At 35.1% G+C, this 21,864-nt stretch overlaps 1 protein-coding gene across 3 annotated transcripts in view; it reads right to left on the reverse strand.

Moving 5' to 3' along the window:
- Positions 1-19,442, reverse strand: part of LOC111507524 (antichymotrypsin-2) — a 32,617-nt gene extending 13,175 nt beyond the window's left edge. The window contains exons 1-4 of one of the 3 annotated variants that reach the window (XM_074185187.1): positions 19,291-19,442; positions 19,090-19,207; positions 9,065-9,844; positions 7,278-7,419 (exon numbers count right to left, since the gene is read on the reverse strand). In XM_074185187.1, the coding sequence (XP_074041288.1) occupies positions 7,278-7,419; positions 9,065-9,844; positions 19,090-19,200 (1,033 nt within the window). In that variant the 5' untranslated portion in view covers positions 19,201-19,207; positions 19,291-19,442. The other 2 variants (XM_074185188.1, XM_074185186.1) reach the window with 2 other exon arrangements.
- Positions 19,443-21,864: the final 2,422 nt, after the last annotated feature.

The following is a 21,864-nucleotide window of genomic DNA, read 5'->3' on the forward strand; positions in this document are numbered from 1 at the left end:
GAAAAAGTAGCCACTAACGGTTTCTCGAGGGGTATTGTAGATGACATAATGAGGAAGGAGAAGTTTAGGTTAAGAATGAACGAAATCTCGACTTTCAGAAAGGACAAAAACCAAGATAAATACATCTCAGTTCCATATCACCAATATACGAGGAACTTTGGAAAGATTCTCAAGGAACTAGGTATGAAGGTGGTTTTTGAAACAAGTCATACACTACAGAGCCTTTTGGGAAGTCCAAAAGACGAAGTCGAGAATTCGGAAAAGTCTGGAATTTACGAAATTGAATGTAAGGACTGCAATGCAAAATATTATGGACAGACAAAAAGATCTATTGAAGTGAGATATAAGGAACACATAGCACATTTAAAATACGGAAGACCTGAAAAATCAGCAGTCGCCCATCATATTTTGCAACAAAACCATTCCATATACTTCAGTTCATTAGGATTAGTTAGACAAGTTAACAACAACAGGCAACTATATGCCTATGAGAGTGTAGAAATAAGTAAACACAATAATATTATGAATAACGATGACGGACCTATACCAAAGAGCATACTATATAGCTTATTAAAATAATATTGTTGGGTTTACTGGTTACTACATAAGGACATATTGCAAAAATAAATGCGGATAGGCAATATTGTGAAATTAATTTCACAATATGTTGTAAAATAATAGATGAGGAAAAATTGTAAAATTAATTTAGGTTGGTATACCTGAATGGGTGGTACACCTGGATGGTTTACCTGTGTGGGATATCTATATAGCATAAGTAGGGTTAGCTTTGCGTTAGTTTCTAGTTTTGATCTCCCTCTTTGAAGATGATCACTTGGTGATCGAAACACGTGTCGAGGTGTTGAAAATAACGATTTGGTGTTGGGAAAAAACTCCAGTAATATTCATTTCAGATGGAACGGAGTCCTTATAACACTTTTCAAGACATTACTTCGCTTGAACGGTATTTTTCACATCAAGGAGCAGTGTAAAATTTAAACACGAAATTGTTTTTGATCCATTGTTTTGAAAATAATAAAAGTAGTTCAACTCTCAACTCATAAACTTACTGACGATCATTTTAACGCAGATTAGCTAGTCTAATGTTCTGCAGTAGAAAGCATATAAAAGTGGTATAGAAAATCTGGTTAACGAAAAAATAGATTTTAACAGACAAAATTAATTTTCAGTATACTCGATCTGTAATTTTGTTAGTACCAAGAAGATGCTCAAAATCATCAAAACTATCTAGTTGGTTCAAGTTAATAACCAGAACCCATGATTTGTGACTTCATTTCATTTTATTTGCTGCATTAGTACTTAGGATGTCACAGTCAACACATATCAGTGATATCTGCTGTGCATGAAATATATTTGGGAAAAATTGGTGATGAGGGTCTTTGTCAACGAAATAGACCCCAAAATGATGATTTTCAGAAATTTTGTCTGTTTGTCTACGCGGCTCAACCGATTCGGTCACGGTTTTCACTATCATATTGGAGTGTAGTTCAACAACAAACATTGTTTGATTCATATTGATCAGTTCCGAAATCAAAAAGTTATCTCAATAACTATAAAAATACTGTTGAGTTGATTTGGTTGAAATTTTGGTTGTTTACATTTATAGTTCACACAGGCAACAGAAAGTACCGAATATAAAATGAAAACATTGGCATATTCTAAATCTAGTTCACTACCAAATATCATATTGTATCTCACAATAATTTTGGTTACAGAATAATAATCTTTAATTTTGGAAAATTTCATTTCGGCTTCAAAATTTTAATTTAAAACTCCATTTAGTCTCAAGAAATGAAACAATGTCGGTACATTCAACCTTGGAATTTTCCAGTGGAAAGAATCAAACCGGAGTTGTCGTCTCTGATGTGGAATAAGAATGACCGATTAGCTAAGAAAATTGTTTTGGGCGATGCAGAAAAAGCTACTCCAGCTAGAACAGATTTAATGAGTGAATGAATAATGTCCTTGAGAAATCTTAGAAAAGAAGATGATTTGCAGTATACCACTAAAAATTATTATACTGTTAAAATCAGCTTTGGAGATGAAGATAGAATATAAGGACCGAGTCGAAGCAAAATCAAAACCTCTAATTTTCCATTCTGGGTATGAATTTAGTGAAAATCTATTTACATATGTACATATTACTCTCCTTAGGAGAGGGGAAAGAAGGAGGGAAGGTATGATATGGGGGGATTGGCAGAAGGAGGACTATACTGTTGAGCCCAAGGAGACAACAGAAGAAAGGTCACCACACAGTCTCACGATTCGACAGTGGGTGGCGCCCCTGCAGAGGTTCAAGTTTCACTTCAGCCTCCGTCTATGACGTCTCGTTTCCTGCCGAAGCTCACGCGAGAGTTCTCCTTGAGTTGCGAATTCAATAGCCTTATCTCATTTGAATTTATGTAAGCTAATGTCTAAGTTATCCGGAACCTCCTGTGAGAAGTTCATGAAAGAACCGGGTGAGAGTAATTCGGTGATCACGCCATGACGTGAATTATCTTATCCAATTTTTCCATGAACTGAATGCGATCACATTCGCGCCGCTCATGGAAGCACTGCCGGATTTAAGCATAGGCAACATAGACAGTTGCCTATGGGACGCTACCACAAGGGGACCGCCACCACACCACAAAAAAATTAAATCGATAAAAGCTCAGTAGAAACAAAAAATACTGAGTTTTGTTACAAATAGTTAGATGAAAAACTTATTTTTTTCTATGAGCGGGAAAAGTTAATAATGAAAAAGTTCGAGATCAAGCAGCACCCAATATGAACACAAATGGCGCCTTTCGCGCTTTTTTCCACGCCGCGCTAGACCAATAGCAACAGCGAAAAATGGCGTCTCGCTAACTCTATCTATTGAAAAAAGGCAACAGTTGTTGTCTCAGAGCAATGAGTTTCTTTGATTTTTTAGAAAAATGTATGTATATTTTACTGCTTCAACTAACAGGTACAATACAGTTAGTCGTTGTTTAAGAGAAGCAAAACCGACCAACTTATTATTGTGCCGAAAAGAACGACAACTCGCTGGTCATGTCAAGTTGAAGCCACTAAAGTACTCTTGCGAAGCTATAAAGGTTTTATAAATGCCCTCAAAAAAATTATTGAGGACGAAGATGGCACAGCTAAATAAAAAGCAACAGCATGATGGTATGGCAAAGTTAGAAACAGCTATATATACAGTTTTTTGGGATAATATTTGGGGACATATAAACAAAGTCAACAAAAGCCTACAAAATCCTAAGTTGGATTTGAACACTGCTGCAGCACTACTTACTTCATTCAAATCAACCATTGAAAATAAAAGAGACAGTTTTAATGAATATGAAGTAAAAGCTTTCGAGCTAGTTGATTGCCGAAACTACGAAGAAGAAAAAAGGAGCAAAACAAAAAGAAACGTCCGGTTGTCCACTTTAGATTGTCCGCAAGCTTCGGAAGTTCAGTTGTCACCTTCGGACAAATTTAGAACTCGAAGCTACCTCCCAGTTGTCGACCAGCTCATGACCGCTCTTCAGAAGAGAATGGACGCGTACCCACTTATAAATACACGATTTACATTTTTCAAAAATTTAACAACTATGTGTGATCAAAAAATTTTGTCTGCCAGCCAAAACTTGGTAAAACCTATCGCGACGACGTAGATGATACTCTTGGCAATGAATTCATATATTTCAAACTATTTATAGCTCACTATGAAGAATTTGAACAAAAGAGAAGAGGAGAGTTCAGCTATGAGAGATGGATGTATGAATTGTTGTGTAAAAACAATGTTGGTGTCACTGATGGTGACAAATTGTACGACTGAAAGATCCTTTTCGAAACTGAAAGTTATAAAAACTCCGAAGTTCCATGACCGAGGACAGATTAAATACATTGGCTCTCCTCAGTTAGAGAGTAATGTTTTGAGGGAAACAGACTTCGACGATATTATCGATACATTTATTAATGTGAAAATCAGACGAAAAATAATTCAGCTTGTAGGTACCTGCAGTTTAATTTCGAACAAATTTTATGTTAGCCAATTCATTCAGTTGCTCCCTTATTTAACTTGACCTTAATAGAAACTTTCAACAGTTAACCACAAACGATTTGAGGGCCTCCACCACATGCTCTGCCTATGGGCCGCCGAAGTCTAAATCCGGCGCTGCATGAAAGATATCCAATGAGTCATAGATCAATCCGTTTTAAAGGAGCTGACCATGATAACTCCTAAGCGCCATGACGTCCCTTGTCAACGGGCTTTTTGGCAAAAAGAACATGAATAATTTCTGAGACAGCCTCCTGATATGTTGAGTGACCGTCCCAACTTCAGCCAGATCTAACAGATCAACCAGTGAAATGTATCTGTCACTATTCGTGCAAATACGGAACCCCTCATTCTGTATCTCTCAAGTCTCCGTAAAAAACTTTTCTTGAGGCTGCAGAATGGAGAACAGGCGTACAACATAGCTGGTCTTATTACTAGTTTGTGAATAAGCAACTTGTTGTCAACACTGAGCTTTGACCGAGTCGAATCGATAGGTTTTAATTCTTTCGTAATGAATGTTTTTGAATAAAGTTGAACAAAATAATTCAATTTGGAACTCAAAAACTGAAATACAGTTATACAAAGATTTATCATTCGTCGATTAGCCCTCGTGTATGAAAAAAGTAAAGTTTTCAAAAACCCCACAGACCTCCTGAAGTGTACTGTGCCTTCAGAAAAGAAACGAATTTATTATTGGTATCTCATGAAAATAGTGTCAAAAACTGTTCTGTAGTCAAGAAGTAGCAGAACTGTACATTAACCTCTATCGGCAGCTGTGAAAATGTCATCGACTACTCTGGGGGCGTCCATGAACTCACTCGCCACGATTGAACAGAGTATGAGCAAGTGATTAAAAATACATTGCCATCTTCCTATCTTCGAATTTAAATAAAACAAAGTGTGTGTGAGATATCATCAAAATTTTGTATTCGTTTGAAACGTCTATTGATCCCATTATGCGTGGAATATAACATCGTTCAAATGTTCTGGGTGGAGCGCATCCGAAACGTCCAATTTTCCATGACTCTGGCGCATAAATTAAGCTTAATTTGACTATAGGTTAGGTTGGCTTTGAAGACCACTGTGGTTTGTGGCGTATTAGCATACACCTCCGAATAAAGAAAACTGTACTTATGAAGTACTGTTTGGAACCTTTGGTGTAGTAATGAATATTACTGGAGTTTTTTCCCAACACCAAATCGTTATTTTTACATCTCGACACGTGTTTCGATCACCGAGTGATCATCTTCAAGAGGAAGATAAAACACCAAGTGATCATCTTCCTCTTGCAGATGATCACTTGGTGATCAAAACACGTGTCGAGGTGTAAACATAACGATTTGGTGTTGGGAAAAAACTCCAGTGATATTTATTTAAAGAAAACTGCATAAGAAAAAGTCTACCGGGTCAAATTGCACGATCTCGGTGACCAGTTCACATCACCTCCACGTGAGATTACCATGCGCTCGTGCTGAATATACAATGTAGCATTAGCTGTGTGGCATGTAGCACCGTCCTGTTGAAACCATATGTCGTTGGTATCCAGATCATTCAATTCAGGCTAAAAAAGTTGGTAATCTTCGACCTATAGCGCTCGCCGTTGACTTTGTTATCCTGGCCAACATTGTTCTCAAAGAAATACGGGTGTTGGTCGATCGTTTACTGAACCAGTGATCTCAAAATCCCCCACATTGCGAATAGTCTTCGGTATAGGACGATTATGGCAAATCGCGCCGCTCACTGCCCGAACTGAACATCCATTTTGATAAAACAATGATTTGGTAATGATTTTCCAAAACAGTAGGTTTGTTCTGGTTCTAACATCCGAAACAATTTGGACACTGCGCAAGACATGATGCGTACAAGCAAAAAATCTCAAACAGTCCAAAATAGTCTCGCACACTTGGTTAAATCAGAACGCATTTTGAGGAGACCACTGTACCACCTATCGTATATATGAAGAGTTGAAAACAAGAAAATACAGTAGATCATGTCTATTTTGTTGTGTAACGTATCCTTGTAGTCAATTCAAATGTTTTCTAATAACCTCAATCATCAATTTGTTGGGAGACCCTATAGTATTGGGAATCACAAGTTTGGATTCACATGCTAACAGGTGATACCCCGTTAATCCTGAGCTCGCACAAGTTTCGACTTCTGAGAGTTGTTGTTCGTATGGGGGCTACAGCTGGTTAACGGAAAAATATATTTTAACATATTATAAAGTCCATACTGCTCTGGTTCACAAACACATGCGAAATAAACCCTACTTTCAAATAGGTTGAAGTCATATTCTGACAGTTATAATATATTAAAAACTGAATTAAAGACAAACATTTGGTGTGCACATGATATTTTTTATACATAATGTGGAACAGGTAAATGATAATAAAATATTTATAATGATCGATACATTCGAAAGGAAAATGTATATTCATTGCTACCCACACACACATTTTAATAAAATTGTCAGTCAACACCTGACCCACCTATCTGTTTTATTCAAATAATTCATCAATTCACGTCCAACTATTTTCTTCAACATAAAATCTTTCAGCTCTTGAGAATTGTTAGTTTTCATAATAGCACTTTCAGAGTCGTATTACAATTTGAAGAAACGTTCTAAGTAGAACAAAAACTTACGAGATCGAGTTATACCACATATATCGTAAAATTATTGACGTACTTATTTGGTGATGCATTTGGTGATGCAATAATAAACTTCGTAGTTGAGAATGTTTAATTTCAGCTTCAAAATATTTGTTGAACTCAATACACATGTAGAATGCAATGTCAAATAGCAATATCGGAAATGTATATCATGTTATATTCAACCTTGGAATTTTCCAGCGAAGAGGATTAAACCGGAGTCATCGTCTCTGATGTGGAATAAGAATGGCCGATCTGCTAAGAAAACTTTGAAAGGCTGTAGAGATGTTAAAGATACTCCAACTGGAATAGATTCATTTCATGAGTCAACAATGAACATTCTTGCAAATTTCATGTGGGAACATGCTGTTAAATTCAAACTACTTCAAGAGTTTTCAACGTTCTTGTTGATCCCTTTACCGTGTTCCACGTACCAATAGGTTTCAAATGATAAAGTATAGAATTGTTTAGTGGGAAAGGGGAAACCAGAGTTACACTAAGATTTGCCGTATTTCAATTAGTTATCATGCACAAAAAAACGTGGAACCGTTAGAAACCCTACATTCGTTCTATAGTACATTACCTGCTGTTGCTGCTGCAGCTTCAATTCCACCTTCAGTCACGTTAATATATGTTTGCTGAACCACGAAGTCCACTCGAAGTCCCTCTTTACGAGAAATACCTGACAAGTTAGCATCATCTTGGAAAACACTAAAGACTCCTAGCTGAAATAATATTCCAAATTGAAATTGATGAATACTAAAATGAATTTAGCACGTAAGTTAACATTATCATTTTTCCAATATGGAAACTCAAAGTTTGAAATGAGATAAAGTCATCAGATTCGTTTCAGAACTGTTTACTGATTATATGTTCTGCCTAAAGAAGGAATTCTTTTTTAATACGTTATTAGTTACTTGTGATGCCCTGTTTGGAAGCTTTGGTGTTTCATCCCAACATCAAGCCGTTATTTTAACACCTTGACACGTGTTTCGATCATCAAGTGATCACCTTCAAGAGGAAGATTAAACTTTAATCTTCCTCTTGAAGAGAATCACTTGGTGATCGAAACACGTGTCGATGTGTTAAAATAACGGTTTGGTGTTGGGATAAAACTGCAGTAATATTCACGTGATTATTTGTTGTTACCCAATCCCCTGGATAAAACTTTACTGGGCGTTCGGGAAAGTGTACACCATAAGTAAACCTATAATGTTAAGCAATCAGAAAGCGTTTTGATCTGACATTGAATTCAAAAGGATTGGAAGTGAAAATTTTGCAGTACATTTTGTAATGTTGAATTCAACATATTATTGTCCTGCATCGTAAAGTATCCTGTGCTCGAAATAAAATCTATTTCATATTTTCTATTATTTTCTGATGCCCACTTTTCGAAATTTTTCCAATTTGGCAGTCGGTTTTACTAAGTATTGGTAACAAATTGCATACTATACTCTGTTTATCTAAGCAAAAGACGGCATAGTACACCTGATCTCCCAGGGAAGGCTGCTTGTACAAAGTCGCACTAAGGAACGACCAAATTTTTTTTATAATATGCGGTCGGTTTTAGGAATTTTAATTCAGGTAGTGTGAAGGGACTCAAATTAACAGTTTCTTCAGTCGCATGAGAACTTGATAAACTTCAAAATACCGTATATGTACACCCCACAGGCGTTGAAATGTAACTCACCACTCCGACTTTCTAGCGATATACCTAAATAAATTCCGCCAGCCGATTGCAGTTGAATCTGATTGGCCAGGATTGGTAGGGAGACTTGTTTATTCTACCCAATAGATGCAAATGTGCATGATGAACCTGCTTTGATCACGTAACTATTATTGTTTGGGTTACTTTGTTTGTTGGATTGACGAAATTTAGTTGCTGAATTTCGTTTATATACTTTGGATTTCATGTTAAATCCATTTCTTGTAGGCACATATCAGCATATACTTTCATTAACCTGATTTTAATCACATTATTCGAAGTTATATCTTTCATCCATGTTGTTGTTTTGTTAACGAAGTTTTTAAGGTTTTTGTATTACATATCAAACGATTCAGCTTTGAACTACCTTTGACTTTTCTCAAAAGGAAACTACGAAATGATGGAAATGTTTCCAATATTCATCTTCTTGCTATAGGTTTTTTGTAAAAGGATTCACTATTTTACTTTCATAATTTTTTAAAGAAACTGACTATTGATTCATTTGGTCACTATACTCTACTATTGGTATCTGAGAAAATTATTTATTATAGTTTCTTAGTTTACTTTATGTATAGGTTACCAATCGAACCCAAATCTAGCCTCTCGAATCAGCTGTTTACAAATCTCAATTTACAATTCATATATTCTTAACAACACCTACTCACCTTCTCCAAAATATCGCGGTAATCGATCTTTGATCTGATGGTGAATTTGGGAATGGTAACCGCCAACCTCGAGACATTTAAATTGCGCACTTCCAGTAGTCCGTCTAATTTCGATTCTAAATCAGCCAGTCCATCGTGAGCATCGGGTAATACGATTACAAAGCTGAGATTAGCATGTCTGAGACCCATTTCCAAAAACTGAGCTTTATAAAATCCACAATGTCTATATCTGAAATTTCCTTCAACGGTCATCATATCAATTTCTTTAGACTCCTGTTCAGAAGGGTGGAAAGCCTGTTTTTTAGTGAGAAGTTTTTCGAAAGGAATTTCCCAAAGACCATTCAAATACAGGGCATTGACAAGTACCAGTCTTGTGTTAGCTGACAACTGATCTGGACTTATCAGATCCGTTATTTTTTGATTTGTGTTATCAGCCACCCAATTGTTGATCAAACCAGTAGTTTTGAGGTTTTCTGCGAAGTTGACAGTCTGTATTTGAGCTTTGTAGGGGTCTTCGGCAACTCGCTTGAAGTCGTCTTCGATTTCAAAGCCTTCGGCTGCGTACAGTTTATTTGCGGATAAGAGTTTGAAGTCGTCTTTGTTTTGATTCAGTCTTGGAGTCAGCTGTCTATACGCGGTTAGAGAGGTGTCATCTTCAGAGAGGGCTTGGTGGAGTTCTGTTTTCGTTCTGTGCTTAGCTCCTTGGGCTAAGAGGGAAAGGACGATTTCTGCCGATATTCCGCATACTAATAGATTACCCTTTTGTTTTTGCGCTTCTTTCTGTAAAGGAAAACAATTTTTTACCACAGGTATATTAGCAATTACTTATTACTTAACTATTTCATCGCCTAGTTAGTTTAAACCTTGATTTGTGCTTAGGTTCGCGTTTCATTAAGAAAATGTTATCAACCTACGAGATCGACAGAAGATGCAATTCACGTATAACAAAGATAACGGGGGTTCACAAGCTGGTCCGTTGCAAAGATAAGCTTCGACATCAACAGCCGATCGAAATCCATACTCTGTCTTCCACTTTCACTTGGACTTTCAGTGCAAGGAAACTATATAGATGAAACCATAGCCCATATGGCTTTTACGATTCAATATCAGGCAGCGCTGTTTTGACCCGCCATAGATCTGATCAGTAGTGCTATACTGAACCACGAATGCAATACTGTAGTCAATTGTCCTTGAAGGACAAGCCTGAGTTGTAAGTAGAAGCAATTACATCTTGCCTTAATTAAATGTCATCTGTGGGATCGTTAGAAGACTCCATTCAACCTTCTTGGGGAGTTCCGTGTGTCTTTGACATTCGTGGATCGAGTCTTCTGTCGATCTTACAGATGACATATTGGTAAGGAAAAATGTCATCGCATTTTCTTACTCATGTTTTTCCTTCAGGAACAGTTTATCAATATAATTATGGCAACACTGATGGATCGATACAGTGCTGTCTGGTGTTGAATCACGAATGCTTTCTCTCTAGGAGAGAAAGCATTCGTGATTCAACACCAGCGTAGATGTATTTAGCCAGCATTGCTGGCTAAATACATCTACGCACTAGGGGGTTGAAACTATATATGATTCATTGGATAAACTGGAACTCGTGATACAATTTTCGGTGATACAATTTTGCTGTGAAGGTTTTACGAGAAACGCAAAACGTTATTGTAAAACCCTCGTAGTGAAAATTTTAGACTTAATTTCATCAGTTAGTAGTAATACAGTTTTTTCACTTGTATCGGTCAGTTTTTTTCAATAGTATCGTCCTTAAAAATCATTTCAATGGATGATGTAGATGATTCAAAATAAAAAAATGAATTTTTAATAAGTACTCTGAGAATATAATACTTTTTTGAGAAACAAAAATCTAGATAGAAGTCAAGTACCTTTATGGCTTTCCCTTATTGTACATGTACAGAAACGAAAGGAATAACTTATTTTTCCTAGGAAACGATTACAAGTTATATATGAAATAAAAAATATTAATAGATAAAAATGATTGAAAACAGGTCCAAAAAGTACATGTTAATATGTAAATTTGAAGAATCATTATGATGAACAAATTATATAATAACTCTAAACTGTTACTCTTTCACTTCTCCACTGATTAGAAACATGGCCATGGATTTTGGCCATATACCTTCTCTACCGTCGACACAAACCTCGACGACAGAAAGGTCAACGATCAAAAATGGGATGGATAAATTTGCGAAAACTACGTTGAGCACCTTGCAGAGTTCCAACCAACTTTTTACGACTTCATTTTGGTTCTTATAAATGCCGAGACTTTTATTCCAAAGAGCGGGTCGGTTGCAGAGAGCATTAATTAACAGCTTCACATCGTAATTCGCCGTAATAAATAGGAGAGCAGTTTTCACTCCTCGTGTGGAAGCCCCCACCCATCCTTGTGCATTTTGAGGAAAAGACGTGACTCTCCAGCTCGAAGTGCAGGAGACGTAAGAGCTCTCGTCTTTCGAGACATGTACGCTCCTGCTCTTCTTCTGAAAGCTCTATTGGACTCGTTGCATTTCGGCGTTAAGAGCCTTCCTCTCTCTCGGGAGCCAGGGACGTGAAGCATCACGTGTGAAAGGGAGCTAATAGAAAGCCCATCAAAGTGTCACATGTAGACGTAGTTTCGCTTCATATTCCTATACAATAATTTCTAAAAGTATTCGATGTGAGAATAACTGATAAGTGATATATAGTTTGAAAAAAAGAGAAATGAAACTTTCTATGTTTTATACCACTTTTATTCGAAACTAATGTTTTTGCAGTTTCGTCCTATACGGACATTTTCAAACTTATACAATGAAGTTCGGGATCTGTATTTGACAGAATTACCGACATTATTGCTTGATATATTCGCGGGCAGATGGCGCTGTACGTAACTTCCTTGATATAATTCGAACTCGCTTTACATGTATTTCTTCACTTGAAAAAGGTATTTTTTAATAACACGCGCGCCTGCTGCCTAATTTGCAACACTCCTTTGCGCGCCTGCTGCCTTGGGCTTGGTAGCTGATTTTCAGGCTCCCTCTCCGAAATCAGAAAATATAAATGGTCATTTTTCTAAACAACATATGGCATTTATGGCCCAAAGTTTAAATAAAATAAATATAGTTTAAGAAGACCAAAAAACGCACTTTTATAGCATACGAAACTAAAAAATGAAAAATAAATATAATTTAAAAAACACGCTTTTCATCGAACTAAAAAGTTAAGAATATTTTTTTTAAATAAGCTTAAAACCAAAACGAACGAAAAATACTAGTATTCTTGTAAAAAAAGCGTAGGCGCTTTGTGCCATATTTTTTGTATATCAAGCGCCCGTCGCTTTTTTCACAATAATACTAGTTTTTTTTCGTTCGTTATTGTTTAAGGGTTATTTAAAAAAAATATTTTCAACTTTTCATTTTGATGTTCTTCAAAAGCGTGTTTTTTAGTGAGGTAAGAAGTAATAATTAAACTTCATATTTTTATAGTTTTCTTCACCAAACAGTAATGATCAAAAATTATGTCTATCAATTGTTTCATACCTTCGATTTGTTGTGCCAGAATCCACCTTTTTTTTTCATTATGCATATTATATTAAACATATATTACGCTAGTGAAATACTAAAGAAGGAAATATACAAAGTAAGATTATTATGTATTGTATTCATTCAATTTTCATTCAAACGAATTAGTCCACTTCTTACAAGTTAATTATACCTAAAGAAAGAAATGAGTTCCTACAAATGTTATTATTATTTTTTTTACAGGTTACGTATACAATATTGGTGCCTTTTCATAATTTACGAGTATCAATCATGTCAGGCTTAAGCACTGAGAGAGATAGAAAGGAAGGGGGGTTTCCTCAAAAAGGGTAAATAGCCGCCGGGTTTTTTTAGTTTTTATTTTGTTGTTCAATGTTCTTGAAGAGTAAATAATTGAACATTTTTGTGTTTCTCAGTGAATAAAGTGTTTTTCAATTTTATAAACCCTTCTTGTGGCGCCATCAGAGGGCCTGGCGTAATTTACCGTGCCCACCGTAAAATTTGGTACTGCGCCGCCACTGTGGAAATAGCTGCAGTTTCCCGGGTAGTCAACTTTTGAATTGACAGTTAGACAATTTTTCCACTTCTTAAACTTGATAGGGAGGACGATCAAAACAGCAGTGGTGTGTAAAGCCATTTGCATCGTTTACTTTTTTGTTATAGTATGCAGAAAAGTTTTGAGGTATTTGATTATTGAATTTACACAAACGTTGCAAGAAAATAACCAGGCGTTTTCCAGGGGGCTTTTTGAATGAGTTGAAAAGGAAACTTAATTTTTTTTTCATTCAGGTATGAATTCTTAGAACGAAAATTCGTCCTATTTGGCAAGGAGGTATATTTATTATTCTTTTAGGATAAAAATCATTTGAAAAAGTAATGTCGTTTGAAAGTCTAAATTTGTAGGTATGCAGTAGAAGTGATTTCTTAGATGAAACTTTCAGAAAAATTTCAATACTAGAAGTTGAGCAGTGTGATATAAAAATAAAGTGCTATGCCCCTGTGTAGACAAAAACGTCTCAGATGGCATGGTATATAGTAAAAATGTTTTACACGTATCAGTGAAATTCAAAATCATATGTAAATATCAGCATATGAATGGAGTAATTGTATATTTCAATAATTTTTCAACAATGACATATCTTCTTGAGGAAGAGTCGAATGCCAAAATCTTTCTTTCCCAAAAATTAGTCTCTCTTGAAAATATATCCTCTTTTAATTGAATTCGTAAGTGTTTTCACGAATAATTTAGAAAGTACTAAGCGGAATCTATTGCAACAATTTTTCCAAATCAAATATTGTTTTATGTGCGAGGTTCACCCTTTCAGAACTAATATGAGAATTCTCTTTTGGTTTTTTCAAACATAAAGGTAACGTTTTCATTTAATTGTTTTAATACATCAAGATTGTTATTGCAATGAAGGATTTGTGTATATGTGCATGATGAGAGTGCATGGATACATTGCAGTAAATACCTAATTGCATATTCTTCCATCTCAATAATGAAAAATAACCATAATCGGTTCCTGCATTCATAATCTTCTCATATGATTCAGCTCATGTTTTCCAAAGCCACTAAGTACTCATGGAGATAAACATCGAATGTTTATTGACTGAATGCAGAAATGTAGTCATGCTGGGAATAAACAATTGTGAAGGTCAGGTTCGGAACTGGCTTCTTGACCTTAACCGTATACCTAGTGAATGTAAAGATAATTCGCTCTTTATGTTTATTCTTGTACATTATGTGAAACTTGATTGAAGCTGATGAAAATCGTTCGACCCACATGTGGAAGTACATCTTGGCATAACAATGTCTTTTCAAATTTACTTTTAAACAAGAGAAGTTACTGAGATGTTTTCTATGGATTGAAATTGGGATGAAGTTGAAATGAGAAGTTATTTTTCATTTATATGCTAGGAGAAAATAAATAATTCGAAGCTTATAATACATGTTTTCTGACAGTTTCATCGAACAAATTTCCTTTACTGTTCAGCTCAAATTTTTTCATGAATTCATTACTATTTTTAGAAATTGTTAAACATCAAACTCGGTTTCTATCAATCATATTTGATATTTGCACTATCAGTTCGAATTTGTTATGAAGAATACGAGAATGATGATCAAAATATATTATAAATATATTATTGTTATTCGTAATTTCATACCGACGTTCAAATAATTCACTTAATCAGTTGAAAAATACTCTCATCCGTTGTTTCAGTGATGAATTTGAGTTTCTCTTGATCAACTGAAATCCTGGATCCTAAATTAGGAATAATCCTGAATCACTTTCATTCATAGTTTGTTAGAAGTACTGCTGTTCAGGTATGAAGGAATTTGAAAAGTTTCAAATGCCATTTTATTCAACTTCCTCGTTTTTGTCATTAACATTTTCTATTGAAAATCATTTGGAGAATCATAATTCTGCGGAATCAACTCGTTTTTTGCCTTTAGTTAACTAAAATGCTTTTATTATATTATTCACGAAAGAAAATTATTATTGGAGCGCAATACAGAAAAATTCTTAAGGCGCTCTTAGAGCGGTGCCTGTGCGAAAGTAGCGATTCACATTGGATTCGAATCGCTGAAGATTGAATCCATTTGGAAAAACGTTCCCAGGAAGTTTGTTACACATAAACGCAGATCTACACATGAGAGAGTTCTTAAACAGTAAACTTCGTGGTGTACTGAGTTGAACCTCAAAACGATGAGCAGCAACAGTCCGTCACGGGAAAATGCTAACTGAAGTAGTAAAAAATCCGCTCAACAAATCTCAAATACTGTTTTATTTGTTCAAAAATTTCAGTTGTTTCGAATAGTTATTATTGATGATTGATATTAGATATTTAGTGTTGAGAAACGAAGTCCTTAAGGGCAATTTTGTATCTGAAACAAAATCTAGAAATTTACACATTTTTCTGAAATATTATATAAGTTTTTCTTTCGATTGTTTTCTGCCAGGACGATTTTTCTAGAAAATAATTACTTTAATAAAAATATCTGGACGTCACTCAATTGACTGGAATATGAAAATTTATATCTAAATTGTTTTTCTTAGACATAACTGTTCTCCAACAACATTAACAGCTACGAATTCGTCTGTAAGACAAATGCACAAATAAACTCAAAAAACTAGTTCCAAAAATACTTTCACTACAATATCGGCAAGTAATTATATTTTATTGAAAAAAATATTTTTGAAAAACACTACAATGCAACCAAAAGTATCAAAATTTCATTCATGAAAGACAATTATTCTGTGTGTGTGTGTGCTAGGACTGGCTAATTTAGTTTCGACTTGCAAAAGATGAAGACGTATTAAGTAATTCATTTCAATGGGCTTGATTCAATCAAGTTAAATATCTCCTGACGATTTTTAACTTGATTAGCGAAATGCGCGTAGAGAGAGTATTTTTATTCTGGATAAAAAATATATGTTTGAAATATGTTTTTTCCGTCAACCAGCTATCGCACCCCTACGAACGACAACACTCAGAAGTCGAAACTTGTGCGAGTTAAGGACTAACGAGGTCTTACCTTTTATCGTGATTCCTAATCAGCAAGCCTAATCTTAGCAAATGAAAATCGAGCGTTCAGCCTAAGGCTTGAACCGTCGACTCACACATCGGCCGATTGACTGAGTGAGCAAAGCACCCACGTCGAACCTCCCGGCTAGCAACCTTCCGATTGATTGATGTATTTACTAAATATGTATAATATTTCATTTCGAAAAACACTCTAATCAATTGATTGCCCTGCAAGTTATGTATATAAAACCCTTCTTTACGCTCATTTATCAAATGCTGACTAAGTTATAATGAACTTATAAAAGCTACCTATCTTGAAGGAAGAGTCAGTCCTGTTAGTACGATTGTTAGAGAAACTTCTATACGACAAAGTCCGTAAATCCAACTGTACGAGAATTGAAAATACCTGCGTATACCATGTTGACAACCAAATTTCAAAGGAAGAGTGTTCACCAAAATTATTAATTGGTAAAACCGACCACTAATGCCAGACGATTCAAATTCAGTTAGATCAGGATATAATAGAATCTGTCAACTATGCCTACATTATCATCATCCCCATTGATAATATCATGATTGAGAAAACTTGTAAGGAGCATGGATACGAAGAGATCAGACAGCCACAGTTGATCCATATCCCATGTAAATGTAACCTCACTGTTAGAGGCGAAGTTTATTCCAACGACGCCACTTCCGTTCAAGGAAACCCTCTACAGTTACCCGAAATAGACACTATTCAGCTACATCCTGAAAATAACCCCATGAAAGTTCCTGAAAGAGTGAACCTCGACGAACTAACCCGACTTCAGGACCTCGTTGAAAAAACCCAATTACACCGACTAGAAGCCTTAGAAGAAGACAGCACTTCTTATACTTCAATGTATATTTGTATATTTATAATTATTATACTTCTTACATATTTTATTTTATATTCCAAATATAAGAACAAACTTAAATGTTTTAAAAGAAAAAATAACCAAGAAAATATTAAATTAGAAAAGGTTGATAAAAATAATATTAATGTAATATTTTCATCTTAGGGATGGAGGAGTTATGTATATAAAACTCTCCTTTATGCTTATTTATCAAATGCTGACTAAGTTATAATAAACTTTTAAAAGCTACCAATCTTGAAGGAAGAGTCAGTTCTGTTAGTACGATTGTTAGAGTAATTTCTGTACAATAAAGTCCGTAAATCCAAATAAAGTATTTTTAAAAAGTGGTTCCCGTGGCCCGAAACTATAATTTGCATCATAATATGTTACGAATCGAGCAGTCGATATAGCTCGATTTTTTTTCGGTAGATTTCCATTACTCAGTTTCATACAAATATTGTTTTGAGGAAAGTTTTAATTATCATGGAACTATATATGTACTAGTAGGTCCATTATTCGCACTTATTATTTCAACATTCTCGATATCAAATCAAATTTTATTTCTAATTATAAAATTTCCATGCCTCAATTCTCATTCAGAAGATTCATGATTGCTTCTTGAATTGCTTTGCTGAGGATTTCTGAGCTTTCGAAAGCATTTCATATTAACTTCTCGGCATCATGTGGAATCTTTGATAAATAAATATAGATAGCAAAACAATATTTCGAATGACACTTCGATTCAACAATACGGATAATTGGAAAAAAAACTGTATTCAAATGCTGCCTGCGATCTAACCGCTATAAATGGAAAGATATAGCACAATCTAGATTCATAGATACTTCTCTTTCACCATTAAAATAATGGTAGGAAAAATGTTTTCAATTTTTGATAATAACTCTAATACTCGTAAACTACGAATAACGAAGGGATGGTTTTGAGATTACTCGAAAGTTTTGAAAGTTAAAATGACCTGAAAAACGTTGAATACTGTCTAACTTCGTTCATTCAATTTTTTTTCGAGTTTTTTTTTCTAGAGTTATTTATCAAATGCATCCATGTTTTGTGGTGGTCAATAAATTATTCATATATTTCAACTCACGATTACTGAACAGTTTTTAACATGCTCCAAACATGTATATTACTTTTACTCAGACGTGCTAATGGTTTGCAAAATAGATTTTCCAGATAATATTATTATGAACACTATGGCCTATTTTTTTACTTATCGCGATATCATTACTTTACAGCCAATGAAGTGGATACGAGCTATTATTTCATGTGTACAATTATTTGTTGAATATTTATGAGCTGTTAAAACATGCAATAATTTTGAAATGATCTCTTGAATGACTATACATGTAACAATAACTTCATATTGGAAATATATCGGCAGGCAGATAAAAAAATGCCTTAATGAGTTTTTAAATCTACACTATCCAGAAAATTGGCCTTTATTGAAAGGTCTACCCAAAGTAAAGTTCATTTTCGTTGCTACTCGCATTTCAAAGGTAAAGAGGAAATTTGTTCAATTAATTCCCATACATAAAGCTAATCAGATGGTAAAAACATATCGGAGCGGTGTAATTAGCCTCGCAAAAAATATCTGTAATATGCTAGAGTGGATGTACTGCTTCAATATTTTTTTAACCTCGGTAGTTGAATCTACAATGAATGGTGTGTAATCTGACTCAAAATACTATCTGTGCCTCCACTATCATAGATGGTACTTTCAAGATCACCTCACCTTCATCTTCAGATCGTTAAAATAATGATCAGGAGGAGACAATCCAAATGTCTGTGAATAAGAGACGAAACAAATGTCATTGATTTTTTTCTAAATCTTTGATATACAATTTGTTTCCGTTATTCTACTAACAAGAGCTATTTCACCTCCAGAGAGATGAATAGAAGAAAACCGCAATTTTAGGTCTCTCTAAAAAGAGATGAAGCATGAAATGAAAATATATCCGATACAACTCAATCGAAACTTGAAAATAATCGATCACTCTATAACTACAATGACCTCACTCATTATTGACATCATTATTTTATTTTGATATATTATGGTGAGATATTTACCTGGTAAGATTTGGCTGTGAAATCGATGTTTCCTTTGCCGAAATTCAGCAGTGCTTCATCAGCTGCAGATACCACAATCACCGCCAATAAAATCAGTGCCACTCGACTCATTCTTAGTCTACAACAAAATCAGTAACAAATTATCGGACGCGTTCAAAAGTAGAGCAAAATCACATGCTTATCGTCACTTGTGTTACTCACCTTCCTCTGAACGAACCACTTGTGTTGAAGCTTTAATGAGGCATACTTTTATACATTTAACGTGTTATTGTGCGGCCATTGTGGATTTTCCCAACTAATAGCTCGTTTGTGAGCGATTTAAAAATTGATATGTTAAAGAAGTAGTCAAAAGTAATGATTCATATGATGAATAATTCATTTCGACATGAGCTGGGCACATTGTGAATATTTATTCGAAATATAGTCATAACCAAGTTCGTCATTATTCAAATTTGACCATAAAAAGATAATCAATAGATTTTCCTTTATTTAAAATCAGTATTGCTTTAGTCAAGTTCGATCAAATCTCGCTGTGAACTAGCCAAAAGTATTTCAGTAATAACAGATATCACTAACTAACTGTCGATCACCAAAAATAATCTGTTATATAAATTTTTAATTGTACTTTGAAGCCGTGTTTATTTTTTTCATTCATATTTACAGGCCATCCATTCTAACAATCTTGTTAGTAGTTAATAAAAGTCCTCTGTTGGATGGAAGGCACATTCTTTCGGATTTAGTTGTGGCTATCCTTAAATAGGTAACCTCCTAGATATAATGCCTCAAATTCGCATTATCACATGATTCGGATACGTTGCATCTGATATCATCATTATGTGACTCTTTCTTTATTCAAGTCATCTGTAAATGAATAGTGTGCAACCTTGTTATTATTCTGAGCTTAACCCTGCTATTCTGATGGAGATATTTTCTGTTCTTTTTTCTTACAGGTTCACAAAAGATGAATTCTTTTGTGAAAATTTTCCCGTGTATATATTTTTCAAGCATCCTTTACATTTCCCATTGATCTTTTTCCCAATCTGATTCCATATCATCGAATTTTAGTAACCCCACCCCACACTTAACAGCTATGTACTGTTAGACTGTTCCTGTCCTACTTACAGTTTTTCAGTCTTCCGCAGGATTCCCAGACCAGTTTTGATGTCATTCTGGGTTTCAGCGACGACCTTGGAAAGGTCTGGCTGTCTCGTTGCCAATTATATTTCTGCTTTTGTCCCATTTCTAATTTACGAGTTAAATATACTGAGCATATTCTTAAGATAACTGTTCATCATCCATCTTCACGATTTGTGACTTTGATCATGAAGTTTGTGTCGGTGTGAAGAAGCAGTGCTATCTTCAAATGCTCACCTTTGAAATTATTGTAATAAAAGAGGTTATCTTTGATTTTGAGGTTATAAACTATAATGTTAGTCTGTTCTGGTAGGGTAATGAGGAGAAGCGGCTTCTTTCGATTTATCTGCAAGAGGTCACAATACCAAATTTTGCATTTTTTGCATAAAATGCAAAATTTGGTATTGTGACCTCTTAGTTTAACTCTTTGGACTTTTTGACCACATGGACTATCTTTGAATGCTTTGCTGAATTCTAGATTACTTTAATTTTCATTTCAGATTACTTCTTCGTATCTCTATATGTGTAGAGTAGGGAGGGTGAGTGTATCCCACCTAGGCCAAATTGTCCTCCTAGGTCATCGTCAATCCTGTCCTTTCCAGGAAGGTGGACAGATCACTGGGAGACATCTCCTTTATATCGGCAGGTGTAGGTCAAGACTCGCCGAACACACTCTCTCTCAGGCTTGCCACTCACGTACAGTTTTAACTGTACAGTTGAAACCTACAGTTTTAACTGTGAACTGAAATGTACACAAAAGTGCAGTTCAGTTGTTCATTCCTTCAGTTTTTCCATAGATTCGAACGGGGACGACGATATGACCGCGCTCAGTTTAATCTTTGCAATGTTAATAAAAAAAAGCGTAAACAGTGGTGTGAGAAGTGGCTACAAAAACGAAATGCATCTTCCCACATAAATTTATTGAAAGAATTGAGGGAAGTGCCATTAGACTATCAAGTATGGACAGTGTCAGTTGAAACCGTCACACACACTCAGTTCAGATTGTCATTTCAGTAAAAAATATGAAAAATTTTATTTCTTTCAGTTAAACTGTACAGTTGAAAAATTGATGTTGAAATGTGACCAAAATAGCCACACACGTACAGTTTCAACTGTCAGTTTTAACTGCACAGTTAAACCTGTACGTGAGTGTCATGCCTTATTGACGATAACTCCAGACACGCGCATAGGGCATGCTTGACAGTTTCACCTTCCTGTTCCTGCATAGAGGTGTGTTCACTAGCCGCATATTATGGAGGTGTTTCCTTAGTTGACAGTGGCCAGTCATAAATCCTACTGTTAAGCGTAGATTTTTCCTGGTCATCGCCAGATATTTCTTCGGCGCCAGCTTCCCAAGGGTGATCCTTCGTAATCTTAACTTATAGAAGGCGACAAATAAATCATGCAAGCTTGCAGTAAACTGTACACGGTGGGCAAAATGGGAAATTTTTAAAGGGAAACTCCTGTTTTCAAATTGGATAGATGAAAACTGATGGCTGTATTTGAAGGTCGAATTTTATGACAAATTTAATGGTGGGAATCGCATATCGATATCTATCATGGTTTGTGAGTTACAGCATGTTTTCCAAAAACGTTCATTTTCAAAGTACATTTTCAAAAAGTGGCTGTAACTTCTTTCCT

The sequence above is a fragment of the Leptinotarsa decemlineata genome, unplaced genomic scaffold (genome assembly GCF_025532065.1).
Source record: "Leptinotarsa decemlineata unplaced genomic scaffold, Ldec_3_MD MMD2_tig00026363_RagTag_RagTag, whole genome shotgun sequence".
In the NCBI taxonomy this organism is placed as follows: Eukaryota; Metazoa; Arthropoda; class Insecta; order Coleoptera; family Chrysomelidae; genus Leptinotarsa; species Leptinotarsa decemlineata.